At 50.3% G+C, this 26,791-nt stretch overlaps 1 protein-coding gene and 1 long non-coding RNA gene across 3 annotated transcripts in view; one reads left to right on the forward strand and one right to left on the reverse strand.

Moving 5' to 3' along the window:
* Positions 1-396: 396 nt before the first annotated feature.
* On the reverse strand, positions 397-3,381 carry LOC117032007 (uncharacterized). The gene is made up of 3 exons (XR_004424670.1): positions 3,291-3,381; positions 2,409-2,614; positions 397-523 (listed from the first exon to the last, which is right to left on the reverse strand). It is a non-coding gene; the product is annotated as an uncharacterized LOC117032007 (long non-coding RNA).
* A 1,600-nt stretch (positions 3,382-4,981) lies between these two features.
* Positions 4,982-26,791, forward strand: part of PDE9A (phosphodiesterase 9A) — a 97,065-nt gene continuing 75,255 nt past the window's right edge. Inside the window, exon 1 of one of the 2 annotated variants that reach the window (XM_033126980.1) lies at positions 4,982-5,127. In XM_033126980.1, the coding sequence (XP_032982871.1) occupies positions 5,059-5,127 (69 nt within the window). In that variant the 5' untranslated portion in view covers positions 4,982-5,058. The remainder of the gene's footprint in view (positions 5,128-26,791) is intronic. The other variant, XM_033126981.1, reaches the window with a different exon arrangement.

A 26,791-nucleotide genomic window follows, 5' to 3' on the forward strand; every position in this document is an offset into this window, starting at 1 on the left:
TATAAGTGATACCCCCCTTTTAAGCTGACAAGCCATCCAGAATGTCTACAGGAGAAGTGGTAGGTTTTGATTCTTAAATATGTTCAGCCACATTATGAAGATGTGAACAGAGTTAAAAGGTTAGCCCCGGCTTGGAGAAAATATTTGTAAATATATGAGAGTCAAAGGTTATTATCTTTTGTACAGAAGCAGCTGGTTTGAATTGATAATAGAAGATTTACAGAATAGAATAAAGGGCAAAGAATATGGATTCACTGGAGAAACACAAATGGCCACAAACAGGAGAGAGTCTCGTCTCACTCACAAACACAGAAATGCAAGTTAAAACAAGAGAGCTCCCTGTTTATTAGACTGGAAAATATAAACAGGGTTAAGTCCTGCTTAATTCAAAGTGTGGTGGGAAGGCACTCCTTTTCTGAGGGTGGGAGCAGAGGCTGGCATCGCCACGTGTGACGTTGTGATTGATAATAAGAGATACACGTTTGGTCTTCGTCCCACTTCTGGCACAGAGCTCCTAAAACCCCTGGAAACATCCAAGTGATCAGAGAGAGAAAGGTGTCTTGATATTTGTAACAAACCCCTTTCAGCCTCACCTGAGTTTCTGTTAATGAGGTGACTTTTGGAAAGCATTTAAGTCACCTAAGGATGGGAGCAGGTTTCGGGGGGGAACCAACCTTGGAACTTCCTGTTGCATCCCCATCTGTGGGGAGGGAGAAGGGTGGGAGGTTGAGTCAATCGCCAATGGCCAATGAGTTAATCAATCACCTATGTACTGAAGCCTCCATAATCACCCCAAAAGGACGGGGTCCAAAGAGCGTCCAGGTTGGTGACCACGTGGGCATTCAGGGAGAGGGGCACCTGGAGAGGGCTCGGGAGCTCTGTGCCCTGTCCTCACACCTTGCCCTGGGCCTCTGCCTGTTCCTGAGTCACATCCTTTTGTCATACACCAGTAATCCGGTGCGGAACTTGTTTCTCCGAGTTCTGTGAGCCATTCAGGCAAATGAATCGAGAACCTCCAATCTATAGCCCGTCAATCAGAAGCGCAGGTGGACTTGCGGGTGGCATCTGACGGGGAAGGAGGCCGTCTTGTGGGACTGAGCCCTTAGCCCGTGGGATCTGACCCTACCTACGGGTAGGTGGTATCAGGACCGAATTGAATTGTAAGACGTCCAGCTGGTGTCTGAGAATTGCTTGTCGGTGGGAACCCCCCCATTCATCCGCACACGTTGGACTTGGGTGCTCAGATCCCTTACCGTTATGCAGGGCGACTTGGTAAAATCAAAAGTTTAAGTGTGCGTGCACTTTTATCTAGAAATCTTACTTCTAACAATCGGTGCTACAGTATAGCTACACAACTACCAAAGGATAGACGTGGGGGTGGTTTGTTTTGGTTTTTTACACCATTTACAACCAAAAAATACTGGGGAAATCTCAACATCCATCACATAGAGCATCTTATCTAAGCAGATTAGCGAGCATGCATGTCAGAGACCCACAGGACAATGTCTAAGAAGGATCTGGATGGGACTTGGACTTTTCTAGTACCTTGCTTGAAATCTTTACAACCAGGAATGATTTTGTAATTGCCAAACCCATAGAGAGAAAGAAGAGTGTGTGTGTGTGTGTGTGTGTGTGTGTGTGTGAATCAAATGCACTAAAGTTGACCCTGTGTGGTTATCTTGGACCCAGCTCTGATCTCAGGAGCCCAGCAGCTTTGCACCTCCAGGAACTTGTCGATTTGAGAAACATCCAGACCTGTAGAGAATTTTTATAAGTGTTTATATGAGTGAATCTGACGACATATGTCGGGGAGCAAGATCTCAAATGCTCCTGAGAATAATAACAGTTTTGCAGTTTCTTTTATGCATTTGAGATTAAAGAGGAAACGTCAGGAAGATTACATGGAGGTGGGAGAAGGCAAGGTGGGAATGGATTACAGGGGAGTTACCAAGATTCTGGGCTCTCCTGAGGGTGGTTACTGCTTATGTCAAAGGTGTGTTAATCTAGACACACAGGAACAAGGGACAGGGCTGGCTTAAGGCAAAGATAAGCCTTTTACTAAGGAAGTTAGATGCCTGGGGTGAGACTACCCGCCAGGACCTGCCCAGATAGGAATGAACGATCAGGTCACCCTGTCAGGTTACTTTCCATAGAACCCTTGTTTTCATCCACAAGCTCCTTCACCTCCACCCCTCCCCACCTCACCCACCCCCGTCCATGAGATTCGGGTGGACGGGATCTCACATCCGCAGCCCCCGATGGCTGGAAACGTCCCTCCCTGGAACTTCCCCAGGACTGGCTTTGTCCCTTAGTCGCCAGGTTCCCGCATGGCTCCTCATTCCAGCCCCCTGCCCACCTGACAGAGGCAGGCGGTTTCTTTTGTTTTTATCTTGATTCTGGGAACTTACGTTGGCTGCATTCCTGGTGGCCACGCTGGGATCAAGAATGAAAGTCAAGGACGCCAGGGAGAACTTCAGGCAGGTCGCTGGGCTCCCAAGGGAGGGTCAGGTCCCGGACTCTTCCTGCAGGGCCGGTCAGGAGGAGGGAGCGTCAGTGTAGGCAGAATCACATTGTAGGAAAGGGACGGAGAGCAAAACGCAGAGACGACAGCAGCCTAGGAGACGAGCAGACATGAAAGACTCGAACACGGGGATTGAGAATCCAGCCACTTCTCACCACAGTCACTTTGCAAAGATTTTTGTGGCAGCCTTGTCAGTGGTCTCCTGGCTGCAGCCCTCCCCCTCTAGTGCCTTGCCCACCCAGAGTGGGATGACCCTGTTAGAACGTGAGTGGGCCCTTTCTGCTCATCCTGCGTGGGCCACACCTGACCGGGTAGAACCAAGTCACTCGTGTGGCCCTCGCAGGACCTGCCACCCGTCCCCTCTCTGACCTCACACTGCAGAGCCCCTCTGCCCACTGCCTCCGTCCCCTCCATCCACACTGCCTTCGCTTCTGCGTGACTCTCCTCCTTCGCAGTAATGATAATCCAACGTGCTACATGTCATGTTTATTTATCCCATCTTGTCTGTCTCCCACTCTCACGCCGGCTCCTCCAGGCCGGGGACTTTGTTTCTGAGATCTCCAGTGGATGCTCAGTGCCTAGAATAACCCCAACACGCGGTAGGGACAGTGCTGATGGATGCAAGAGCCGCCGTGGCCCGTTGGGGCCTGGGTGGGCAAGGACGGCTGTGTCGTTGGTTGAATATCCGTAGAGCAGTCTAGTCTGTCACACACCTACGGCAGTGGTTATTATTCTGAATACAAAATGGGCCAGGTGGCGTAAGGCTCACCCCTCGTGGGACCAGTCACACAGTCCTCCAGCGGGGAGATGGCTCTGCAGAGACGCACACCGTGTGAGGGCACTTGTTTTTCCAGGGTGCTAGAAGGAGATGATTCAAGAGGCCTGGGTCAGATAACAATAACACATGGAGAATAAAGAAGCATCAAGCTAATGAGCCATCTGCCAGGCGGCAAGATTTCCACGCCAGGCAGTACACCAGCCCCGCAAATCAGTCGCTGGATTCGCCCAAATAGTATCAGGACATTCAACAACAGCGTTGAACTGTAATACTAGCGCTCGCTCTCATTTTCTGGGGACACATTATCACAGCTGCGAATCAGGTGGCCAACTGTAACCACCAAGCTGGGGTCTCCTCCCCACACGCTCTTCAAAGGCCTCCTGGCTGCTCCCTCTTCACCCCCAGTCACTTGCAAAGCAAGTCTCGTGGTGTCCAGGTCTGCCATGGTCCATTCACTGAGCTACAGGCAAGGGCAAAGCATTACCATCCTTTGAGAGCCCCCATGAGCAGGCAAGGGACATGAAGTGACAGGTGCTGGGCTGTCCGAAGGCTGAGGAAGACGCTTCACCTGAAGATGGTGAGCCCACCTTCCCCGGAGCTCCAGGAGGCCCCGAGGGAGTGTGGAGAGCCAGTGACAGTGTGCCAGGTGGAGGCCAGATGGCCGGGAAGAGAAAGGGAATGACTGAGCCATGGCAGTGGGCAGCCCAGCTCAGGCAGGCCTGGGGGAGACAGCAACTCTCTCAAGCAGCAAAACCCAGACATTCAACAGATGGAAGGCAGTGGCTTGGGATTCGCTCAGAAGGAAACAACAAGCCGGACACCGCTGACCAAAGTAACAGGCACCGAGGCCCACTCACCCTCCCCTCCAACCCTTCCCACTGCAAGAGCCCCGAGAGAATTGTGGAACCGGAACCGCAAAGGCAGCCCCCACTGTGATCTGCAGGTCACATCTGCCTGAAATCCCTCCTTTTCCCTCTCCTGCTTTTCCCACACTCCCTGTAGCAGCTACCAAAGGGGTGGGGACAGAACAGTGCTGAAACCAGCAAAGAGCTGGTGGCTGGGTAGTCCTCACGCCCGGCTACATGAAAGACAGAAATAAAATTGCCATTTCAGCTCCTGGTGCAGCTGGAAGAGGCTGTCACTCCCTAGAATGTACAGAAAAGTTAGGGGAAGGATGTGCATGAATGAGAAGGAACTTTCCCCGTTTCCTCTTCGCCTTAAAGGAGGTCACAGCAGGGGAGAGGGACCTACGAGGGAAATTTTTCTCTGCTAAGTGGTGTTTGGGCTTGGGTCGTGACCACAAATAGCTCAGGGCGCCATGCCAGCCAGGTGCTTGATGAGGATTGCTTGTCCACCGGCGGAGGTCGCTATGGGAATCTGGTCACATGGGGAGGAGACCAGCCCTGCTGCCAGAGGGTGTCGCTAGCTCTGGGCACTTGTCCAGAGGGCACTTGGAGACAGGCTGCCCACTTGGCCCTGTCCCCGAGGCGACTGGAGTCCAGCGGAAGAAGAGGAGAGCGTGCCTTAAATGTGGGAAGGGGGGAGAAGGGAGTGAAGACGGGGAGGGAGGAAGGGGGAGGAGGCGGGCAGGGGCGAGGGAGGAGACGCGCGAGCCGGGCGGAGGCGGCGGCGCTCTGGTTGGCTGGTCGCCGCGTCCTCCCGCCGCCCGCCCCCTCCTCCCTCCCACGCCCCGCCCTCCTCGCGGCGCTGGCGTCGAGAAAGTACAGTAAAAAGTCCAAGTGCAGCCGCTCGGCGCAAGATGGGGTCCGGCTCCTCCAGCTACCGGCCCAAGGCCATCTACTTGGACATCGATGGACGCATTCAGAAGGTAACCCCCTTCCCAGCCTCCCCCCGGAAGCCACAGGGCCCCTCCCGGCGCGCGACCCCGCTGTGCGAGCCCGCCGCGGGGGGCTCCTCCCCGGGTGACAGCCGGGGGTCGCGGCGGCGGCGGCGGCGGCGGCGGGGTGGGGGACCAGGCGGGAGTAGGGGACCGTCGTCCGTGCGTCCGCGCGTCCCTGTCTGGGCTGTGGCCTCCGACAACTTCGTCCAGGGGTGGCGGGGCTCTGCGGGGCAGGTGTCCCCCACGAACCGGCCGGCCCACCGTGGGAGGGGGGCCTCGCAGGGGTTTTTTTCCATTTCATGGGCAGAGCTTTCTTTGTAACACCTCTGATTAGGCTGAGTTTGTACGTTCGGAGGCTGGTACATTAACCTTTTCATTTCCGGCTGAAAGACCCCCAGGAGCCTGTAGGCAGACCTGCGAGACAGGGCCCCTGCCCATGGGGGGCGCCCTCGCAAGCCGCCCCCTGCGAGGACCCGCGCTGCTTCCCGGCCAAGGAGCAGGTGCTGGGGGGCGGGGCTGGCACTGCAAGGGCTGCTCCAGCTGCACGTCCCCGGTCCCCGCAGGTGGTCAGCTCTGACTGCAGAGGGGGTGACCGGGGCTGCTTTATCTCCTGGGCCCCTGCAGAGAGACTGGGGGACCTACAGAGGACTAGGTGGCCCACTGGACCAGCTCTGCTGTCCATCTGCCCTCCTCTGGAGATATGAAGCCCACCAAGTGTCCAGTGTCCCTAACCAACTTGAATTTCATAGGAAAGGCATCCAGATCCAGAGCAGGCCCCCCATGTTGATGGCCCCTCCCCTTCTAAGCCCCTGGCATGGGTCCAGAGAGTCCTGACCCCTGCTTCTGATTGGCGAGAGGGACAATCAGTGAGCTCGCTTAGAGAAGGCGCTCTTTAGCTGCCCCGAGCCCCCCCCCCACCCAGGGAAAGGCCAGAGTGAGGCCCCCTTCCAAACATCAGCTGAGCAGTCTCACCTAGCTCTTCTCCAGGAGCACCCGGCTGGGAGCCTGGGAGGGATGCCCAGCCAGGCACAGAGTAGGGGCTCTGTAGGCCTGGGGCTCCCCGCTGCTCAGATGTGCCGCCGCCGCCTGCTGATGGACTTGTCAACAAGCCCCCTCACTCACCTCATCCCCAGCTTGATCCCCTTGAAATGAGAAGCGCAGGCTGCCCTTCCTTCACGATACTGCACTTTAGTAGAATCAGATAACAGGGAGCAGGAAGCCTCTGCTTGGGCAGCTGGTCAGCCCCTTCATGTCACCAGCCCCGGGCAGTTGGTCAACGGCAGAGGCAGGACCACACCCAGGTCTCTGACTCCAGGACCCGGCACCTGTACGACACAGCAGTGTGGGGAGGGACACACGGCTAAGTACTGTCCTGCTCAGCGTGCACACACGACATGCACACACAACAGACACAGATGCACAAGCATACACATACCACACACACACACACACACACACACACACAAGTGCAAACATGCACGTGCACATGCAAACGAGCAAACATGCACACACATACATAAGCACAGTTTTTCTGCCCTACCGGACGAGAAGTATCAAATATCGGCCTTTTTATCTTTTGAAAGAGGTGAGATGAGACACTGTCACCAGGTCAGAAGTGACAGATCCTTCCCAAGAACTTCCCAAAGGTCTCCTGGACAAACATGATTGGAAATGGGTAAAAAGTGGAAGAGAGGTTCCAGAGGGCAGGAGGTGAGCACCGAGTCTGCTGTCATTGTTGGCAGGGTGGTTTTTTACAGGTGACACACCCAAGGTTGGGGTGATCGCCAGGAAAACAGCCCTGCAGGTGGCCCTGGATGACCTTGGGCATTCAGGAGGGAGGCCGTGGCCTTGGGAGGGGCCAGATCTGATGTTGAGAGGGTGCCACCACTTTCTACGATCTGGGCAAGTCCCTTGGGTGCTCTGAGCTGTCCTGCTTGTCTGTAAAGTGGGAGAGTAGCCTCAGCTTTACAGACAGTCTCTTAGAGTAACCGAGATCACGTAAACAGAGCCGGAACGCTGCTGGAACAGGATGGCACTGTGGTGCTCTCTCTCTGTGTCCCATGGGTGCCATTTAACAGACACGAGTAGGGGAGGAGGTGGGCCATGGTCCTGAAACCTGTGCCATCCCTGCAATGTCTGTCACTCATTCTTGGCCTTGCTTGGTACCCTCTCCCTTTGCTGTTGACGCTGTTGGGACTTGTAACCCTGGTTGAGAGCCGAATTGGTTGGGGTTTCCAAGCTGGGAAAAGGTCACCTCTCACTTACCTCATACTCCAGGTTGGCACCAGGTGAAGGAGAAAGGAGAGGGAGCCAGGTCCCCATACCCGGAGAGCTGGGGACCCTGCACCGGAGGACTCCACTCTGGAAGCTGAGGTGTCTTGTCTGTGACCAGGGCTTGCTTGTTCCTTCCACAGCTTCCCCTGGCCCGGGAACCCTGGCCTCGGCTCCTGCTCTTTTCTCCCACCCATGCACAGAGAAAGGTGCACTCAGCTGGGGTGCCTGGGCTTAGTGGGACCATGCGCTCGGTGCTGGGGAGCCCGAGAGGCTCCTGCCTGGTGGCTCGTCCGGGTGTGTATTTGCTGACCTTCCCAGTGTGGCAGCGGGAAGCCTTTGTGAGATGCCCCCCGCCTGACCTTGGACTTGGGTTTGGTGAGAAGCCTAGTATGGGCAAGACTGACTGTCTGGTGTGGTTGGCTCCCTGGCCCACGGGCACCTTTCCCCTCCTGGAATGTGTCTGTCCTGCCACCTGGCAAAGCCCCATGAAAGTTTCCTTTCCTCGTAACACCTGTGTACCTGCTTGGCCCTCTGCTCCGAGTGTCCTTCTCCTGCTCACTGGCAGCGTCCTTGCCTAGGGCCAAGCAGAGCCATCGAGAGCTCTCTGGGCTCTGCAGTACCTGTCTGCTCCCCTCGTGCCTGCCAGGTGACGGTGACACCCCCACCCCCGGCCGTCGTCAGCAATATTCATGTATTTTCCTTTAAATGTTTGTAACTTAAGGTCTTTAAACAGATATTGAAATGGTAACATAAGCCAAATTGCAACCAAGGGAAGTTGGAGAAGGGGGTGATCCCACACCCTTTTGGGGTTTCCAGTGTGGAAACGGAGGTGGGGCCGGTGGTGATGGGGAGAAGAGCAGGGCATTTTGATTCCCAGACCGGACCCTGGCTTATGATGACCTCTCTGCCTCTAGTGGCGTCAGAGCTGGGCTGTGACAATTATTAAGTGTCTCTATTTCAGTCTCTTTTCTAACAAGTAGATCAGCCATTGAAGTAAATCAGCCTGACTGCCTGCTATGTCACAGCAGGTGCTGTCGTATCACAAGGACGCTGAGACGTCAGGGAGCTGCTGGCCTCCCTCCTCCTCCTCACGTGCCCTGGTCTGAAGGCCACTTAACCCGGACATTTCCTACCCCTGGAGGCCCCTGGAGGGGATGGCTAGAGCCTTGAACCCCACTGGTGTCATCAGAGTTGACAGATAATGGCAAGGAGACCTCTCCGACTGAATGCAGTGCACCTGTCTCGGAGGGGCTGGGGCTGCCCGTGGTGGTCACGCAGAGCGGTGGAGGCCATGGTGCTGGGACAGACAGACTCGCAGTGCCCTGCTCTGCCACTTGCCAGCTGGGAAGCCCGAGGGAAGTTACCTTGTCCTAGATGAAGTGGGTGCAGTGGCGGTGCCCCCTGTGGGGTGACTGCAGATGGCACTAAGTAACACCCGAAAAGTGCTCATCACATGGGGAGGCTCAGTAAACCTGTCCTGTCCTTGGCCTGGGCACAGCATGGCCCCTCCCCCGCCCCGGACCTGCCCATGCAGACTCTGGAAGAAGCTGTGGCAGGTGCCTTGTTGTCCCTTGTTTTGTATCTCTGGGAGCCCACTGTGACTGAAGCACAGAGAGGGAGGCAGTGCCAAGGACCCCAAGACCTTGGGTCCCACTGCCCAGGGCATCTTCACCTCTGACCTGGCAGAGGCTTCTCTCGTATTGGAAAGGGGGCACTTCCACCCTGAGCCGACGGGGTCCAGTAGCCTCAGCCTTGGGGCACTGAGGGGCTGCCTGGCCTCAGAAACGTGCAGAATATAGCTCTGGTCATCAGGGAAGGGCAGCCAGGGCATGCACGTCAGACCCACTGGTGTTCACGACATGCAAACGGGTGAAACAGGGATGCAGCGGGGGTCTCAGTGCCAGCAACAGGCAGGGGGCAGCAGGGACTGGGCCAGCGGGGAGCCTTGGGTCCCTGCCGGCTGGGTCCCAGCACCCCTGTCCTGGGTTTGCTGCCTGTGGGGTAGCTGGCACGCCTCCATGTCTCCCACAATAAGTGGCATAAACTGAACGGTCTCCATCCAGTCACCCGCTCCCCCAGCTGCGGGCGACCCAACAGGCCACACTTTTGGGGACTGGGGGAGGTCTTTGGCCAAGAGGGCTAAGAGAGTTCCCAGAGGCACAGGGACCTCAAGCGTCCACCTGACAAGACAGCAGCAGCCAGCAGCTGGTCCTGCCCCGGTGAAGGAGTCCCCCTGTCCCCCACTTGCCCCCCTGGGCCAGACAGGCAGTGTGATGGGAGCTGGCCACTTAGACACCCACAGCTGGGCACACGCACTCCCTCTGTGGAACCCAGCTGGGCAGCTAGTGTCTGAGCTCCACGTGGAACCATACCTAGCCTCCTGCTCAGCTCGCCAGGCTACTGCCTCCTGCTTTTGTGGTTCAGGGTCTGCATTTCCAAAGTTCTGAATCTTTCTGAGAAAACAATGTATTCTAAAGTAGTGCACACCTAGAGACCGGCCTTTGGGAGTGAAAAAGTGCACGCGCCTGTCCCTGGGCACGTAGGTTCACCGTCGTGGTGGGTCACCGCGCAGATGCACTCAGCTGCCGTGGAGGGTTCCAGACATTTTCTATGTCAGGAAATATCTCTGCAGGTGACCATGCGGGTTGTTTGCCTCAGCCCCACCCCGTGTCCTTGATTCCCAAAGCCGATCGTCCCACAAGAGCATTTGCCCAGAGCAGAAACGCGAAGCACCCCTGGAAACTTGGTCTGGATGCAATTACAGAACAGCCAGATGTTTTATTCACTTTGCTTTAGATTCCCTGCTAACATTTTTTCCACCATTTTAAACTGTAGTAAAATACCCATAGCATAAAATGTTACCATCTTAACCGTTTCTGAGCGTCCAGTTCTGTGGCATGAAGCACACTCACATTGTTGCACAGCCATCAGAACCATCCATCTCCAGAACTTTCCATCTCCCCAACTGAAACTCAGTCCCCATTCCACACTAGCTTCCCCTCCCGCTCCCCAGCCCTTGGCCCCACCATCCACTTCCTGTGACTGTGGATGTGACGCCTCCAGGAACCTCCTGTGAGGTGATCACACAGTATTTGTCCATCTGTGACCAGCTTGCTTCACTCAGCATCATGTCCTCTAGGTTCCCTCATGTTGGCACAGGCGTCAGAATGTCCTTCCATTTTAAGGCTGAAGACCGTTCTGTTGTGTGTTTATACACGTTCTGTTTGTCCAGCCGTCAGTGAGTCTGCCCGATATTTTTTAAACCTCAATCACTTCCATTCTCATTTCCTCAGTTTGCAACGGTATATCCTTGTGTCTTCTGACAAACTTTGTGTTCCCTGCAGCCCTCCCCATTTCCCAGGCATAGTTGTTCGTCTAGGAGGATGGTGTGTGGTGTAGTCTGTGACATGTGACGTGTCACAGGCGGGGACAGGAGGACATGCTTTTCAGGTTCAGTTGCACTCGGTCCAGTCACCAGGAACGTGGCGCCGGGTCGAGAGCAGGGTTCTGGAGCAAGCCTGTCTGCATTTGGACCCGGCGTGTGTGCAAGTCGCTTACGTGCCTTGGGGTCTCCATCTGCGCAGTGGGGCTAAGGGAGCATGTGCCTCAGAGGACTGTGATTCAACGTGTGAATGTGTGTCAACTGCTGTCAGGGGGCCGTCCCATAAAGTCGTGGTTGTTTTTATTTGTTTGTCATTTATTTATCCGTGTTGTAGAATCAGGACAGCTGAATGTCTGGTTCAGGAAGACTTACTGAGACTGGTAGCCTCATGCTCCCAGGTTGGCCGGTGGCCACAGGGCGTCCCGCCGTGGCTCCAGCACAGGGCCAGGTGTCCAGGTGGCCCACTGTGTGGGCTGAAAGGCCGGCCAGCCCACAGGGCTTGCAGCTCAGTGACTGCCTGCGGCTGTGCTTCCCAGATGAGTCCCCAATAGACTCTCCTTCCCGCATTCTTCCTACCCCCCAAAAAAAGACCACAAATGCCCTTCATTTCTCCTCCAAGCCTTTCAGAGGTGGGGCTGCCATGAGGAGGAAGCGAGGGTGACCACTCCGTGTAGGCATGGTCCCCAGGCTGCAGGGTCATTTGTTCTGCTGGAGGAGGTGGTGGTGGCCGTGACGGCACAGTACTGAACAAGGGACATCAGCCTTGCTGCTAAAACAAGCTGTGCTCAGAGAAGGCTTGCCTGGCCACTCACTGTCCATCACGGCCCGGGAGCACTCTGCTGCATTTGTCACTTGGTTGCTGGCCACACATCCCCCACAGGTCCTCCATATGCCACCTCAGACAGCTGCCCGGCCGAGGGGGGTTTTGGGGGAACAAAGAGCCAACGTGGAATGGCAGGAGTTGGTGGGATTCGTCATTGTCAAGCTCTCCTTGGTTTAGCCCAGAGCACTGCCATTAGGAAAAGCTGCCACCAAATGACAGCTCTAGGGTGACCAGGGCACTGTCTGTCCAGATGAGGTTTGGTCACCCTGGGGGCCAGTGGCACAGTGCGCTAATTTATTTTGTGAGCCGAGCACTTAATGGAACCCGGTGATTCAGACTCTTTATCCTCACAGCTTCTGCCTTTGCGATTCTACAAAAACTTTCACGGCCTGACACATAACAGAAGAGGAGGCATTGTTATCTGGAGATCTTTAATAAGCTTTCCACCTAGACTCACAATTGCAAGAACAGCTAACACAGAGCGCCGTCGACAGAAGCAGCTGGGTGTGGCTGGCGACCGCGTCTGTCCCATGTCTGTGGCTCCCACCGTTTCTAAAGTGCTTTGGGAAACAGCACCCAAAATGGTTTTCGTTCTAGGTTATGTAAGTTTCACACGGGGAAATTTACGATGTGAGTGGTGGTTAAAGTTTCACAATTAGTGGTCATCGTACTCTGACATCTCTCAGTGAAGCATCTCATGCAAGCCTAGAATGTTTACCATCACGATTAATAACATCCAAAGTCTAGAAGATATTCAGGAAGTGCTGGGACATGTGACTGCAGAGGTGGCCAATGACTGCATGCCCATCTGGACTCCTTCGGACTTAAGACATCCCCTGAGCCGCCAGGACCCGCAGCCATGGTCCCGACGTGGTTGAGCCCCAAACAGCAGAGATGGGAGATAGCATCTGTGCCCTCCTGGCAGACAGCCCGGAATATTCCAAGGAACGAGAGTCCACAGAGGAGCTGCCTGTGGCCAAGTTGAAAATGGGGCAGTGTAGGAGTGGTGAGTTTCCTCCCCCAGTACTTCTTTGAGCAGCACTGGGTGGCACTGTGCTGACAAGGGGAATGGAAGGGCCACGGCCTCAGGGAGCTGAGACGTGATGCGTGGATGACAGCATCCGCAGAGCGTGTGGCAGGTGACGAGGCACCTGGTGGGCGGGGCAGGCAGAGGGCTCTCCCCGGAGTCACCCCTGCAGGAGCCTGAAGTGTTGTACCTTAGAATCATCGCGGACTCTGAGGGGTTCCCACGAATGAGCCTGGAGAGTGCGCGGAGGTGCCAGCTGACACAGACTGATATTCTGACCCACAGACGTGTCAAGGCCTCCGTCCGCCCAGCCACCCACACTCCCTGCACCCCCACATATCACCCAGAACGTGATACAGAGTGCCAAGCCCCGTAGCCCGTTTTTTCCAACTAGTCCTCCGCTCAGCACCTTCCCTCCCAGGCCTTTCCCCAAAGCACACACCTCTGCTGGGCTTGGGGACCCTGGGTCTCCTGGAGTAGCCGGGGCCACCGCTGGATGCCAGGCTTCCTGGAATGCTCCAGGTCCCCCTGGTCTGGGCTTCCTGATTCAGTCTCAGCCCCTGCGATGAACCCACTGTGCGTCCTCCAGACGATTGGTCGGCAGCCTTGAGAGGAAACCCGGAGCCGTGAGGTACCTCCAGCTCCCGCCTGCCCCTCTGCCGTGCCAGGCTTGGCTCCTGGAAGAAAACTCCCGGGGTTAGCGGCTTTCAGCCAACTGCTGGGAGCCCACGCATCAAACTAAACATGGTGGGCCCGAGAGAGGTTCTCCGGTTCAGCGAGGAAGGCTGCTGGGCATCGTGGCCTGGACACGCTGTGACACGGGGGCTGGGGACGTGGGCCGTGCCAACAGTATGATGCTGGTCTCAGAACGGCACTGCCCGGGCTGAGCTGCTGTCACAGTGATCTGCCACCACAAGGTCCGATGCACTGAGCAGAAACCCCGATCTTTGGGGGTGCGTGTAGCAGCTACAGAGGAGGCAGGCAAGGTTTCCAGTGTGGCGGGCTCGGCCTGGACCACATCCAGGACGGTGGGAAGGCCGCCCCAGCCACCGCAGCGGCAGGCGTGGAACCAAGTTGGACCAGTTCGAGGCCCCTGTCGCCTGTGCTCTGAGACATTTCTTTTCTGGCAGGAAAACCAAGTTCAATTTTTCTAATGAAATTGCAAGCAAAAAAAGGAAAGGAAAAAGGGGGCAATGGAGGAAGGATGGTCTTCCTTCCCACGGCAGGTGGATGCTCCTTGGGCTCCCCCAGTCCACACGGCCAGTGCACTCCACAGCCTTTCTCCAGGGCCCCCGATTGTGATGGCCACTGTTCACGGGGTGCCCGTGTGAGCCTCAGTTCCCTCTCCATGACGCGTGCTTACCAGGACAGCGGAGCGCCCTGGGTCTGAGCTGGGCAGGGTCCTTTCCTCCTTCCTGTCTCAGGTCTCGCTTTCACACGGTTTCTTCTGCGTCTTTTCATCCTTGTCCAGCGTCCGCCGTTCTCACATCCCACCTTGGGACAGGGCTGTAGGGGCTGCATGTTGGGAGAGGGCTCCCCATGTTGGGATGGTCCCTGAGGGGCTGTGGCCCAGCTCCTCCCCAGCACCTCCTCTTCCACCCTCCTCCCCCCACGGGTGCAAGGGACTCTGACCCCAGGGACCACCCTGGAGCCTGATGCAACAGAGCCATGTCGGGCCCAGGGGAGAAGTGAGTAGAAGAGCAGGGCAAGAGCCCCATGAGGGGAAATGCGAAGGTCGTGCACCCACAGTTGCCTGTTTGAATCTGAGCTCAAGGTGTAAAGCAAATTTTAACCCTAGAGACTCCTTCAGAGCCTTCGCCCATAACACAGTCCTCTGGAGTGACTCCGGCTCAGCACATTTCTTATGCTCTCGGCTTCTTGCTTTTTGCATTTTTCAATCCCCTGTGATCCATTATTTATGACAGTGGAGACTGGCCTCAGACACCAGAAGTGAAAACAAAAAAAAAAAGCAACCCAGAAAGATGACAGGAGCGGTGAGTGAATCAGCTGTGACAAATGGGTTCTGTGCAGAGGGGCCTAGAACAGACGCAGGGGTAGGGAATGGGCCCAGAAGTCCCGCCCAGCCTGAGAGCCGGAGGGCGTGTGCAGCCGGTCTGGGTAGCTGCGTCCTGTAAGGAACACCCTCAACCAGGACAGGAATCCCCCGCGAGTTCTCAGGCTGTCCCCTCCAGCCTCCCTGCTCCCACCCAGACCCACATCAGCTCTGGGGGGGAGTGGGGGGTGCAGCCTCTGACCTGCTCCGGAGGCTTCAATCCATCTTTCGCTGGCCCCCCCTGAGGTGTGGTCCCAACATACGCTCGAGCCTCACGCAGCTTAAAGGACTCCCGTTACCTGCAGAGACGATCCCAGCCTTCTCCTGTGTGTGTCGTCAGCCTTCCTATGCCTCCCTGCTGGATGTGTGGTTATCGTTAGGGGCCCACCCAGACAATCCAGGATAACGTCATCTCAAGATCCTTAGTCTGCTCACATCTGCAGAGACTTTGGAGATCGTAAGGTGGTGTTCACAGGCCCCTGGGTATCTTGGGGAGGTGGGGCATTATGCAGGGGCCACAGGGCTCGTGGCCATCTACTTGTAAATGCATTTCTCGCCTCAGCTCACACCACATTTCCTGGGCTCCACAGGCTGCATGATCCAGGCTCTCATGGTTGCTGCACCCTCACCCAGCAGGGGCATGGGTCTGGAGTGTGGGTGGGCACAGCGAGGAGACCACACCTTCCCGTCCCCTCCTGCTCCTGTCGCCTCCCCTGCTCCTGTCAGCCCTCTCACAGCATCTGTCAAACCGGCCCTTATTTTCGTGTGTGTTGTTGACATCACTGCCTCCCCTGCCTGCCGGCTGCGTGTTCTGGGTGGGGTCTCAGATAGCTCTCTACTCCCCACCAAATTTTGCTGTACAATTTGATTAAATTAATCCACGTTAAGCAAATGTGCTTCTTAGATCCTTTCACCTAACAGACGTTTATTGAGAGTCTCCTCTGTGCTGGACCCCGGAGACGGTGCATGCTAGAGAGATGAACCTTTGGAGGCCATGGAGCTCTCCAGAACGCCAACCCAACCCCCCCACCACCACCTTCGTTGCTTATCCAGCCGCCCTGGAACCCGCAGGCTGGGGTTTGCCTCTGTAGTGCTGTGGGCTGGCTGCATGATCTTGGGCTTCAGTTTCCACATCTGTAAAACAAAGGTAGCATCTGCCTAGCAGACATTTGTATAGTGCTCAGCACATAGGATATCTTTGTAAGTATTTTATAGAGGCTACTGGTATCTTCCCTGTGTTGCAGATTAGGAAAATATGCAATGAAGGGGGTAAGGAATGTGCCCACAGCCCCCAAGTCCATGAGAGACAGAGCTGGGAGTTGAATTGGGAGGCCAGCTTCAGGTCAGGTCACAAAACGCTGTGTGGCTGTGCCTCTCCTTGGAAAAAGAAGTCTGCCCAGGGGTTTGCTCGGCATGCGAGCGTCTGTCGGGCTGGGTACAGAAACCGCCCCATAGCAGCTCAGGTCGAGCTGCCTTGTCCCCACTTTGCGGGTGAGAATTTGAGACTCAGAGATGTGAACTGACTAGCCTAGAGCCACATGGCTTGTTAGATAAACAGGCAGGGTCAGGTCTTCGAAGCCCAGCTCAGAATCTTCCCACCATCTGGTCCAGAGGTCTTGTTGGACTTCTTTTCCATCTCATCATAACCTGATAAGCTGTGCAAGGGCAGTGAAGTTGGTATTTAGGAGCCTCTCTTTGTATTTGCCCTAAACTAACTCTCCCACAATTCCAGGAGGCTCTGCGTGTGCTGCATCTGAATTTTGTCAGTAATTCCAGACGTTCACCCGCCATGGCCACCCTCATCTAACAACACTGTACCGCACTGAGCTGCCAACTCCTCCCCCATCTCCTGATCACCACGTCTCTGCTGGACACTTGCATTCACCCTCCTTCTTATTTCCACTCACTGCTGTGTGACTGTGAACTTCCTTAACATTCTGAGCCTTAATATCTGCAAAATAAAAATAACAATACCCACCTTTCAGGCATGCTTTAAGGATCAAAGATAATGTGTGTTCTCCAACAAATAAATGACAAGAAACGGGGACTGTATGTCACACACACACACACACACACACACACACACATATTTTCAAGTCAGGATCCAAATAAGACTCACGCGTTGCTTTTGTTTGCTGTGCCTTAAGTCTCTTTCTATCCATGTGTTTTGTCCCCTTTATATTCCTTGCCATTTGTTTGTTGAAGAACACATATTACTTCCTTTTTTTAAAAAAAAAAAGATTTGTATTAAAAATATAGCTAACATATAATATTATATCAGTTTTAGCGGTACACCATAGTTATTCAACACTTACAGACCTAAAGAAGTGATCACCATGGTAAGTCCAGCAACCATCTGACACCGTCCCAGCTCTCACAATATTATGGACTGTATTCCCCCTGCTGTACATTACATCCCCATGACTTGTTTGTTTTATACCTGGAAATTTGGACCTCTTATTCCCCTTCCCCTTTCCCCATTTTTAAATTTATCAATTACACTTGACATTCAATATTATATTAATTTCAGGTGTACAGCATAGTGATTAGACATTTATATAATTTAAGATGTGACCACCCCAGACTGGTCTAGTACCCGCCTGGCATTAGACGTAGTTATTACCATATCATTGACTACATTCCCTGTGCTTTACTTTACATTTCCATGACTATTTTGTAAGTACCACTCTGTACTACTAATTCCTTGACCTTTTTCACCCTGCCCCCCAAGCCCCTCCTATCTATCACCCCAACAATCTAGTACCCATCTGACATCATATGTTGTTACAATATTATTGACTATATCCCTTATGCTATACCCCACATCCGGATGACTACTTTGTACCAACCTATTTGTACTTATTAATCCCCTTCCCTTCTTTCACCCATACCCCAACCCTCCTCTTGTCTGGCAAACATCAAAACGCTCTCTGTATCTATGCGTTTGTTTCTGATTTGTGTGTTAATTTTGTTCTTAGAGTCCACATATAAGAGAAATCACGTTGCATCTGTCTTTGTCTGACACTCCACTCAACACAATACCCTCCAGGTCCATCCAGGCCGCTGCAGATGAAGAACCCATTCCTTTCCCTGGCCGAGCAATATTCCATTGCATATATGTACCGCCTCCTCTTTATTCATTCTTCCATGAACGGACACCCAGGCTGCCTCCACATCTTGGCCATTGTAAACAATGCTGCAGTGAACTTATGGATGCACACATTCCCTCGAAGTAGTGTTTTGGGTTTCTTTGGCTAAGTACCCAGAAGTGGCATTGTTAAGTCCTTTGTTTATCTCTTGTTATAGCCTTTGTTTTAAAGTCTGTTTTGCCTGATATAAGCATTGCTACCCAAACTTTTTTTTTTTGCTTTTTTTTTCCATTTTCATGAAATACGTTTTTTCATCCCTGTGTGTCTTTTATTCATATGTAAGGGTTTTTTTTTCTTATCCATTCAGCTCTCCTGTGTCTTTTGATTGAAGCATTTAATCCATTTACATAGAAAGTAATTGTTGATAGATATGATAGCTATTTCTATTTTATTATTCATAACTTTAATTCCCCCCCCCCCCCCCCCGTCTTAAAGAATTCCCTCTAACATTCCTTGTAATACTGGTTTGGTGGTGATGAACTCCTTCAGCTTTTTCTTGTCTGGGAAGCTCTTTATCTGTCCTCCAATTTTAGATGGTAGCCTTGCTGGGTAGAATAGTCTTGGTTGTAGGTCCTTGCTTTTCATAATATTGAATATTTTGTGCCAATCCCTTCTGGCCTGCAAAGTTTCTGTTGAGAAATCAGGTGACAGTCTTCTGTGAACTCCCTCATAAGCTACTAGTTGCTTTTCTCTTGCTGCTTTTAAGATTCTCTCTTTGTCTTTAACCTTTGGCGTTATAATTATAATGTGCCTCGGTGTGGGCCTGTTTGGGTTCATCCTGTTTGGGACTCTCTGCGCTTCCTGGACTTGTATTTCTATTTCCTTTGCCAGGTTGGGAAAGTTTTCAGTCGTTATTTCTTCAAATAGGTTCTCAATCCCTTGCTTTCACTTTTCTCCTTCTGATCCCCCTGTGATGTGAATGTTGTTACGCTTGATGTTGTCCCAGAGGTCTCTTAAACTATCCTCATTTTTTTTTTAATTCTTTTTTCTTTTTGCTGTTCTGATTGGGTGTTTTCTGCTACCTTGTCTTCCGAATCACTGATTCGATCCTCTGCTTTATCTCATCTGCAGTAACTAATGCATTCTTCATTTCAGTTACTGTATTCTTCACTTCTGACTTTTTTTATGGTTTCCATGTCCTTTTTTATATTTGAAATCTCTTTGTTGAAGTTTCCACTCAGTTCCTTAAGCATTCTTATAACCTTTGTTTTGAACTCTGTCTCTGGTAGGTTGCTTGCCTCCATTTCCTCCTGTGCTTTCATTTGGAACATATTTCTTTGTTTCCTCATTTTGTCTGCCTCTCTGTGTTTGTTTCTATGTATTAGATAGATCAGCTATGTCTCCCAGTCTTGGCTGGGTGGCCTTATGTAGTAGGTGTCTTGTGGGAACGAGTGGCACAGTCTCCCTGGTCACCTGAGCCATGCTCCAGGAGTGTCCCTTGTGTGGGTTATGTGTGCACTTCTGTTATAGTTGAGCCTTGATTGCTATTGGCACATCAGTGGGTGGGATTGACCATCAGGCTGACTGGCTGTGAGGTTTGGCCACGTCTACAGCTTATGGGCTGATGTGTGCGGGGCTTACCTCACTGAGTGGGATTCACCCCAGTGGGCTCTGTTGCCTGTTCAGACCATCCTTTGTGTGTGCCACTTGTGGGGCTAATTAGGCGGTGCTCTGCTATGGTCTGAAGCCAACCTCCAAGTAGGTTGGTTCTGGGGCCTCTTGGGAGGGGCTCGGGTACAGGCCCAGGCCACCCACTGCTTGTGACTGATGAGGGGCTACAAAGCTATCTGCAGTTGTTTGCTGCCTGTGCTAAACCCGGAGGCATGTGAAAGAGGCCACACTGTGAACTGAGGAAGGCTGCTATCAGTACCAGGACTGGGGTAGCTCCTTGTAATGCAGGGTCTCCGGTCCCGCTCTTGGTGGGTGGACACAGAATATGGTGAGGCCAAAAAGGAACACCCACGGAGCCATAGAAAGGGAAGTCATACCACTATATTCTTGCTGGTGACTGGGTTGGAGACACAGGAAGCAGGAGTCACACAATCTGCAATCTGCAGTCTGACTTTCTGCCTACCAAGCAACTTGCCAACATAGCCATGGCAGGTATATTAGTGGCTAATGGCTAACCGATTACAGCTAGTGGCCAACTAGTTACAGCTGATGGCCGTGTGATCACAGCCGACAGCCATCTAATAACCGAGCCAGCACCCCTCCATGTGAGGCCAAGAGCCTGGAAACTGCTCTCTGGGACTCCGTCCTCACACTCCTCAAAAAGCCACCTGGAGGCCTGTTGCCACCTGCCAGCTCCCTTTAGGTTCAGCCAGTGATAGTGCCTCACGCAGTATGCAAGTTGAGTGAGGCAGGGTCTCAGGGAATCACTAGAGTGGGAAGAGCTGTAGTCACCAGGTTAGTATAGACTCTGGTTTGGTGCCAGTGCTGAGCCTGGAGTGACTCAGCAAAAGTCTCAGAGCACATTGAGGCTGGTTGTTGCCCACCTGGAGTTTGTCAGACTCGGATAGTTTTCCAAGAAAGATCGCAATGCGTGAGGAGCTGGCTGCTCATGGAGAAAAAGCCTCTAGCAGTGTGAGAGTTGGGCGGGCGGAGTCCCAGTGAGTCAGCAGGGTAGAGCCCTGGAGCTCAACAGGCCAATCAGATTCAGGTTTGGCTGGAAGCTTAGGGGGTGGGCTCAACACAGGAAAAATGGCGCCTGCCTGCCGGCCGCACAGGAGGAGGTCTCCTCACAGGGAAAATGCCTACCGACTGTCCTCCAGCCCTGAAGCCACACACCTCAGTCTGCCCCCCATATGCCTCTGATGCTCCTCAAGTCACTGTCCCTCCACTGGAGCCCAAGGTGAGTGCCTGCAAGCAAACAAGTCTGTTCTCAGGCCGTTTAAGAGGACAGCTGGGTTTCCTGCTGCCTTCCATTCCACCTGAACGGTCAGAATCCCCACTATTTTTTACAGCCAGATGTTGTGGGGGCTCCTCTTCCCAGCACCAGTATTCTGGGCTGGGGAGCTTGGTGTGGGGGGCTGGGGTCCCTCCCTCCTCTAGGGAGGGGAACCTCCATGGCCAAGATATTTCTCCTGATTCTCAACCACCACACAGAAGTTTGGGGCCAGTTCCCCATCTCCACCCCACCTACCGTTCTCGATATGGCTTCTTCTTTATGTTTTTGGTTATAGGACTTCTGTTTGGCTAGACTTCAGATGGTTCTCCAGGTTGATTGTTCTATAATTTAGTTGTAAAGAACACCTATTAGTTCTCATTTTTGAAACGTATATACTGGGGTGCCAAAAAAATGTATACACATTTTAAAAATGTTGTCTATGCTCAAGCAGTAGTTCGCTGTAATCAGAAGTGTCTGGACACTAGTGGTAACCACTTTGAGCACCTCTTGTAATTGCAGAAGTCAAATGTGACTTGTATTCATCTTTTGTTATCGGTATAAATTGAGTATTACAATTTTAATAGTTTTTTCCTTTCTTAAAATGTGTGTACATTTTTTTGGCACCCTCTGTATATATATTAACTTGAGATAAGGGATGTTAATTTTCTTTCCATGTGATAATTGCACTGTGGCCATCTTAAGCCATAAGAAAGAAATCTTATATTTTAGAGATCCACACTGAAATACATACAGATTAAACAATATGATGTCTAGAACGAGCTTTAAAATAACTCAGGTGTGGGGAGAAATTGGGGTGCAGACGAAGCAGGATGGGTCTTGTGGTGATAGCTTTTGAAGCTGGGAGGTGGGGAGTGAGGCTTCACGGAGCCATGCCTTCTGCTTTTGTACATGTTTGAGTGTTTCCATTGTGCAAAGTTTTATGGTGTTTTTTTTTCTTTTTTTAGAGAGAGACTATGCCATGTGTCTGCTTATAGTAATAAATGGTAGTTACTGTTTTTATTTTATATTCTTTTCAAGTGCAATGACCAGAAAACCACCTCCTAAATTGGAAAGGGAAATAAGGCCTTGTATACAGATTTTGTTTTAGCAAAAAAAGCAGTGATCGCCTACCTGGTAGTTAACTATAATTCATTCTTTTTCTTTTTTCTTTTTTTTATTAGTTTCTGGTGTACAAAACAATGTAATAGACATTTATACCCCTCACAAAGTGATAACTCCCCACCCCCAATCTACTACCTTTCTGACATCATATATAGCTGTTACAATTCCCTTGACTGTATTCCCTATGCTGTACTTTACATCCCGTGACTATATGTGTTACATATTTAATTGTAGTTGACATTCAATATTATTCAGCTTCAGGTGTACAGTGCAGTGGTCAGGCATCTCCACAGTCCCTGAGGTGGTCTCCCTAATAAGACAAGTGCCCATCTGACAGCCTATAAAATCTTTACAACATTATTGATTATATTCCCCAAACTGTCTTTCGTATCCCTGTGGCAATATTGTGGCCACCAATCTGTACCTTCTAATCCCTACACCTTCTCCCTCATCCCCACCCCCTCCCATCTAGCAACCATGAGCTTTTACTCTATATCTCTGAAACTCTTTCTGTTTAGTTTGCTCATTTATTCTATTCTTTAGATTCCACATATAAGTGAGATCATATGGTATTTGTCTTTCTCTGTCTGACTTATTTCACATAGCATAATGTTCTCTAGGTCCACCCATATCGTTGCAAATGGTAAGATTTCATTCTTTTTTATGACCGAGTAATATTCCATTGTATAAATGTATCACAGTTTCTTAATCCATTTCTGTTGTTTCCATGTCTTGGCTATTGTGAATAGCACTGCAGTAAACATAGGGGTACATATATTTTTTCTAATTGGTGTTTTGGATTTCTCTAGATAGACACCCAAGAGTGGAATTGCTAGGTCATGAGGCAGTTCCATTTTTAATTTTTTGAGATACCTCTGTATACAATTTTCCATAGTGGCTGCACCAATCTGCAATCTCACCAAAAGTGCATGAGGGTTGCCTTTTCTCCACATCCTCGCCAGCACTTGTTGTTTGTTGACTTATTGATGATAGTCATTCTGACCGGAGTGAGGTGGTATCCCATTGTGGTTTTTATTTGCATTTCTCTAATGATTAGTGATGTTGAGCATTTTTTCATGTCTGTTGACCATCTGTATGTCCTCTTTAGAGAAATGTCTCTTCATGTCCTCTGCCCATTTTTTAATTGGGTTGTTTGGGTTTTTTTGGTGTTGAGTTGTATGAGTGTTCTATAAATTTTGGATATTAACCCTTTGTCAGATAGATGTATCATTGGCAAATATCTTCTCCCATTCAGTAGGATTCCTTTTAGTTTTATTGATGATTTCCTTTGCTGTGAAAAAAACTTTTTAGTTTGATGTAATCCCATATATTTATTTTTTCTTTTGCTTCCCTTGCTCAAGGGGATTTATCAGTAAAAATACTACTAAGGGTAATGTCTGCAAATTTACTTCCTATATTTTCTTCTAGGAGTTTTATGGTTTCGGATCTTACATTTTAATCTTTAATCCATTTTGAATTTATTCTCGTATATGGTGTAAGAAGGTGGTCCAGTTTCATTTTTGTTGCATGTGTCTGTCCAGTTTTCCCAGCACTGTTTATTGAATAGACTGTCTTTACCCCAATGTAAATTCTTGCTTCCATTGTCGTAGATTAAATTACCACATAGACATGGAATTATTTCTGGACTCTCTATTCTGTTCCGTTGATCTGTGTGTCTGTTTTCATGCCAATGCCATGATGTTTTGATTGTAGTATGATTTGATGATACCTCCCGCTTTGTTCTTATTTCTCAAGATTGCCATGGCTATTTGGGGTCTTTTATGATTCCATATAAATTTTAGGATATATGTTCTAGTTCTGTGAAAAATGCCATTGGTAATTTGATAGGAATTGCGTTGAATCTATATATTGCCTTAGGTAATATGGACATTTTAACTATATTAATTCTTCCTGTCCGTGAGCATGATACGTGTTTCCATCTATTTGTATCTTCTTTAATTTCTCTCTTCAGTGTCTTACAATTTTCTGAGTACAAGCCTTTTACTTCTTTGGTTAAATTTATTCCTAAGTATGTTATTGTTTTTGAAGCAGTTGTAAATAGGATTGTGTTCTTAATTTCTCTTTCTGATAGTTTGTTATTGGTGTACACAAATGCAACTGATTTCTGAATATTAATTTTGTATCCCACTACTTTACTAAATTCATTTATTATTTTAATAGTTTTTGGTGGAGTCTTTGGGGTTCTCTATGTATAATATCATGACATCTGCATATAATGACAATTTTAATTCTTCCTTTCCCACTTGGATGCCTTTTATTTCTTTTTCTTGTTTGATTGCTGTCGCTAGAACTTCCAGCACTATGTTGAATAAAAGTGGAGAAAGTGGTTATCCTTGCCTTGCTCCTGATCTTAGAGGGAATGGTTTTAGCTTTTCCCCATTGAGTGTGATGTTAGCTGTGGGTTTATGACATATGGTCTTTATTATGTTGAGATATGATCCCTCTATTCCCACTTTGCTAAGAGTTTTTATCATAAATGGATGCTGGATTTTGTCAAATGCTTTTTCTGCATCTATTGATAGGACCATATGCTTTTTACTCTTCATTTTGTTAATGTGGTGTATCACATTATTGATTTGTAGGTAGTGAACCAACCTTGCATACCAGGAGTGAATCCCACTTGATCGTGGTGTATGATCTTTTGAATGTGTTGGTGAATTCAATTTGCTAATATTTTGTTAAGGATTTTGCATCTATGTTCATTAGGGATATTGGCCTGTGGTTTTCTTTTTTTGTAATGTCTTTGTCTGTTTTTGGAATCAGGATGATATTGGCCTTGTAAAAAGAGTTTGGGAGCCTTCCCTCCTTCTGGATTTTTTGGAATAGTTTGAAGAGAATAGATGATAATTCTTTTTTGAATGTTTGGTAAAATTCACCTGTAAAGCCATCTGGTCCAGGCTTTTGTTTGTTGGGAGCTTGTTGATTACTGATTCAATTTATTGATAGTAATCGGTCTATTCAGATTTTCCGTTTCTTCTTGAGTCAGCCTTTGTATGCTGAAGTTTGTATGCTTCTAGAAAGTTATCCATTTCTTCCATGCTGTTTAATTTGTTGGTGTATAGTTGCTTGTAACTATAATCCATTCTTAATGTGATATCACTGTTAAGTGTTCTAAAAATAAGGGGCACCACAGTGGACAATTATATATAATTTATAATCAGAGGTGAGTTGCAGATGAATTGCAGATATACATAAGTAGCTGGGTAGATAGTGTACAATGTTTTCTTTAGTGAACATGTGTTTATTTCTTGAGTAATAACACAAAAATGTGGGATTTTGATCTTGGTCTCTTTTTAACTTGTTTTATATATTAAACACTTGGAATTCTCAAATGTCCAAAAGGTAATGGAAATTCACTTTTAAACTCACCCAAAGATAGAAAAGTTGTGAATTCACTTTGGGTTGGGGTTTGACTGTTCCATGGGCTGGGCTGGTTGGGTTCTAGTTCCTAGAGATGGAGCACGAGGTCCAGGAGGCAGACTGAAATGCTCTGGTGTGTGGCAGACAAAGCCTTATGAAAGCTTATAGAAGCTTGTATAAAAGCTTGATAGCTTATAAATGCTATAAAAAGCAAGCCATGGTCTGATAGACAAAAGAAAAGGAATTTGAATTGGTTTGCTTTCCTCTGGGAGGAGGGCCCAAATCAATAGTCATTCCAACTATACAATCAGAAGGAAGTATCTGTAATTTGAGAATGAGACAAACAGAGAATGTACACGCCATTAACAGGGAGTGACAGTGGCAAATAGGCCAAGAGACCACTTCTACTTCCCATGCAGACCTCCACTAAAAGTCTGATTTCAGGTATAGCACAAATCTCTGGGCTTGGAGCCAGGTGAGTCCGAGTTGCACCCTGGACCACACTGACCAGGCCAAGCCAGCTGCTTTTCTCACTGTGGCTCAGAGTCCTCATCTGTGATGGAATGATGATGTCACCAAGCTTATGAGGTTCTTACAAGGACCAAGGTCATAGGGCTTGTAAGGCACTTGGCTCAGGTTCTGGCCCAAGTGTGGGCTGAATCCTGTTAGGTGGTGGTGGTAGAGGCGATGGTGGTGGTGATGATGGAGTGTTTGTTGATGTTGATGGTGGTGATGGTGGTGGTGATGGTGGTGATGGTGATGGCAGTGATGGTGGAGATGATAGTGGTCATAGTGGCGTTGGCATTGTTAGTGGTGGAACATAAAACCAGCAGACACAAAATTCAGCATCAACTCCGTTCACACAGGAGGATACTTTCTCTGATCCGATAGATCCTGTGTTCACTGTCGGGATGCGAAGGAACTGACCCAGTCCTGCCCACAAGGACCTCATCTTCCAAAGACTTCCTTCCATATTTAATGGAAGAGAAAACGAACACTAACCAGAGTAAGGTCAAATCGATCATTTAGCCTATCAGCTTTTTTTGTTAAATCCTGCCTGGTGACCTAGTAACTAATGCACACTTGTACTGACCTGACGCGGTTGTCATTGCAATTTGGATGTAGTTGGATGAGGTTGACAATGCAGGAAGGTCAGTTAGAGAACCAGAACCTGCTTCACGGCGGCAGCCCCACGTTAAGACCTCCTTCTGTCCTGTACTCGACCGAAACACACACTGAGGCTGAACATCCAGGCTGAACATCCACAGTGCATCTTACTTGTGCAAATGGCCTTTGAGGGGTCAAGGAGGAGTCTCCCATCCCGAGGAAGCATTTCAAGGGGCCCCTCCTGTAATCACAGCTCCATTCACTTGTCACTTAATGTGTACCAGGCCTTCTGTATGTCACGCTGAATCCTAGCACTCCGTGGGTGAGGTGGGATTATCCTCACTCTGCAGATGAAGAATCAGAGCCGCAGACAGATGAAGCAATCTGCTCTGGGCCAAGCTGGTAACGGGAGGGGCTGACAGTGAACTCACATCTCTGACTCCTCCC

This window comes from Rhinolophus ferrumequinum, chromosome 2 (assembly GCF_004115265.2).
Source record: "Rhinolophus ferrumequinum isolate MPI-CBG mRhiFer1 chromosome 2, mRhiFer1_v1.p, whole genome shotgun sequence".
Classification (NCBI taxonomy): Eukaryota; Metazoa; Chordata; class Mammalia; order Chiroptera; family Rhinolophidae; genus Rhinolophus; species Rhinolophus ferrumequinum.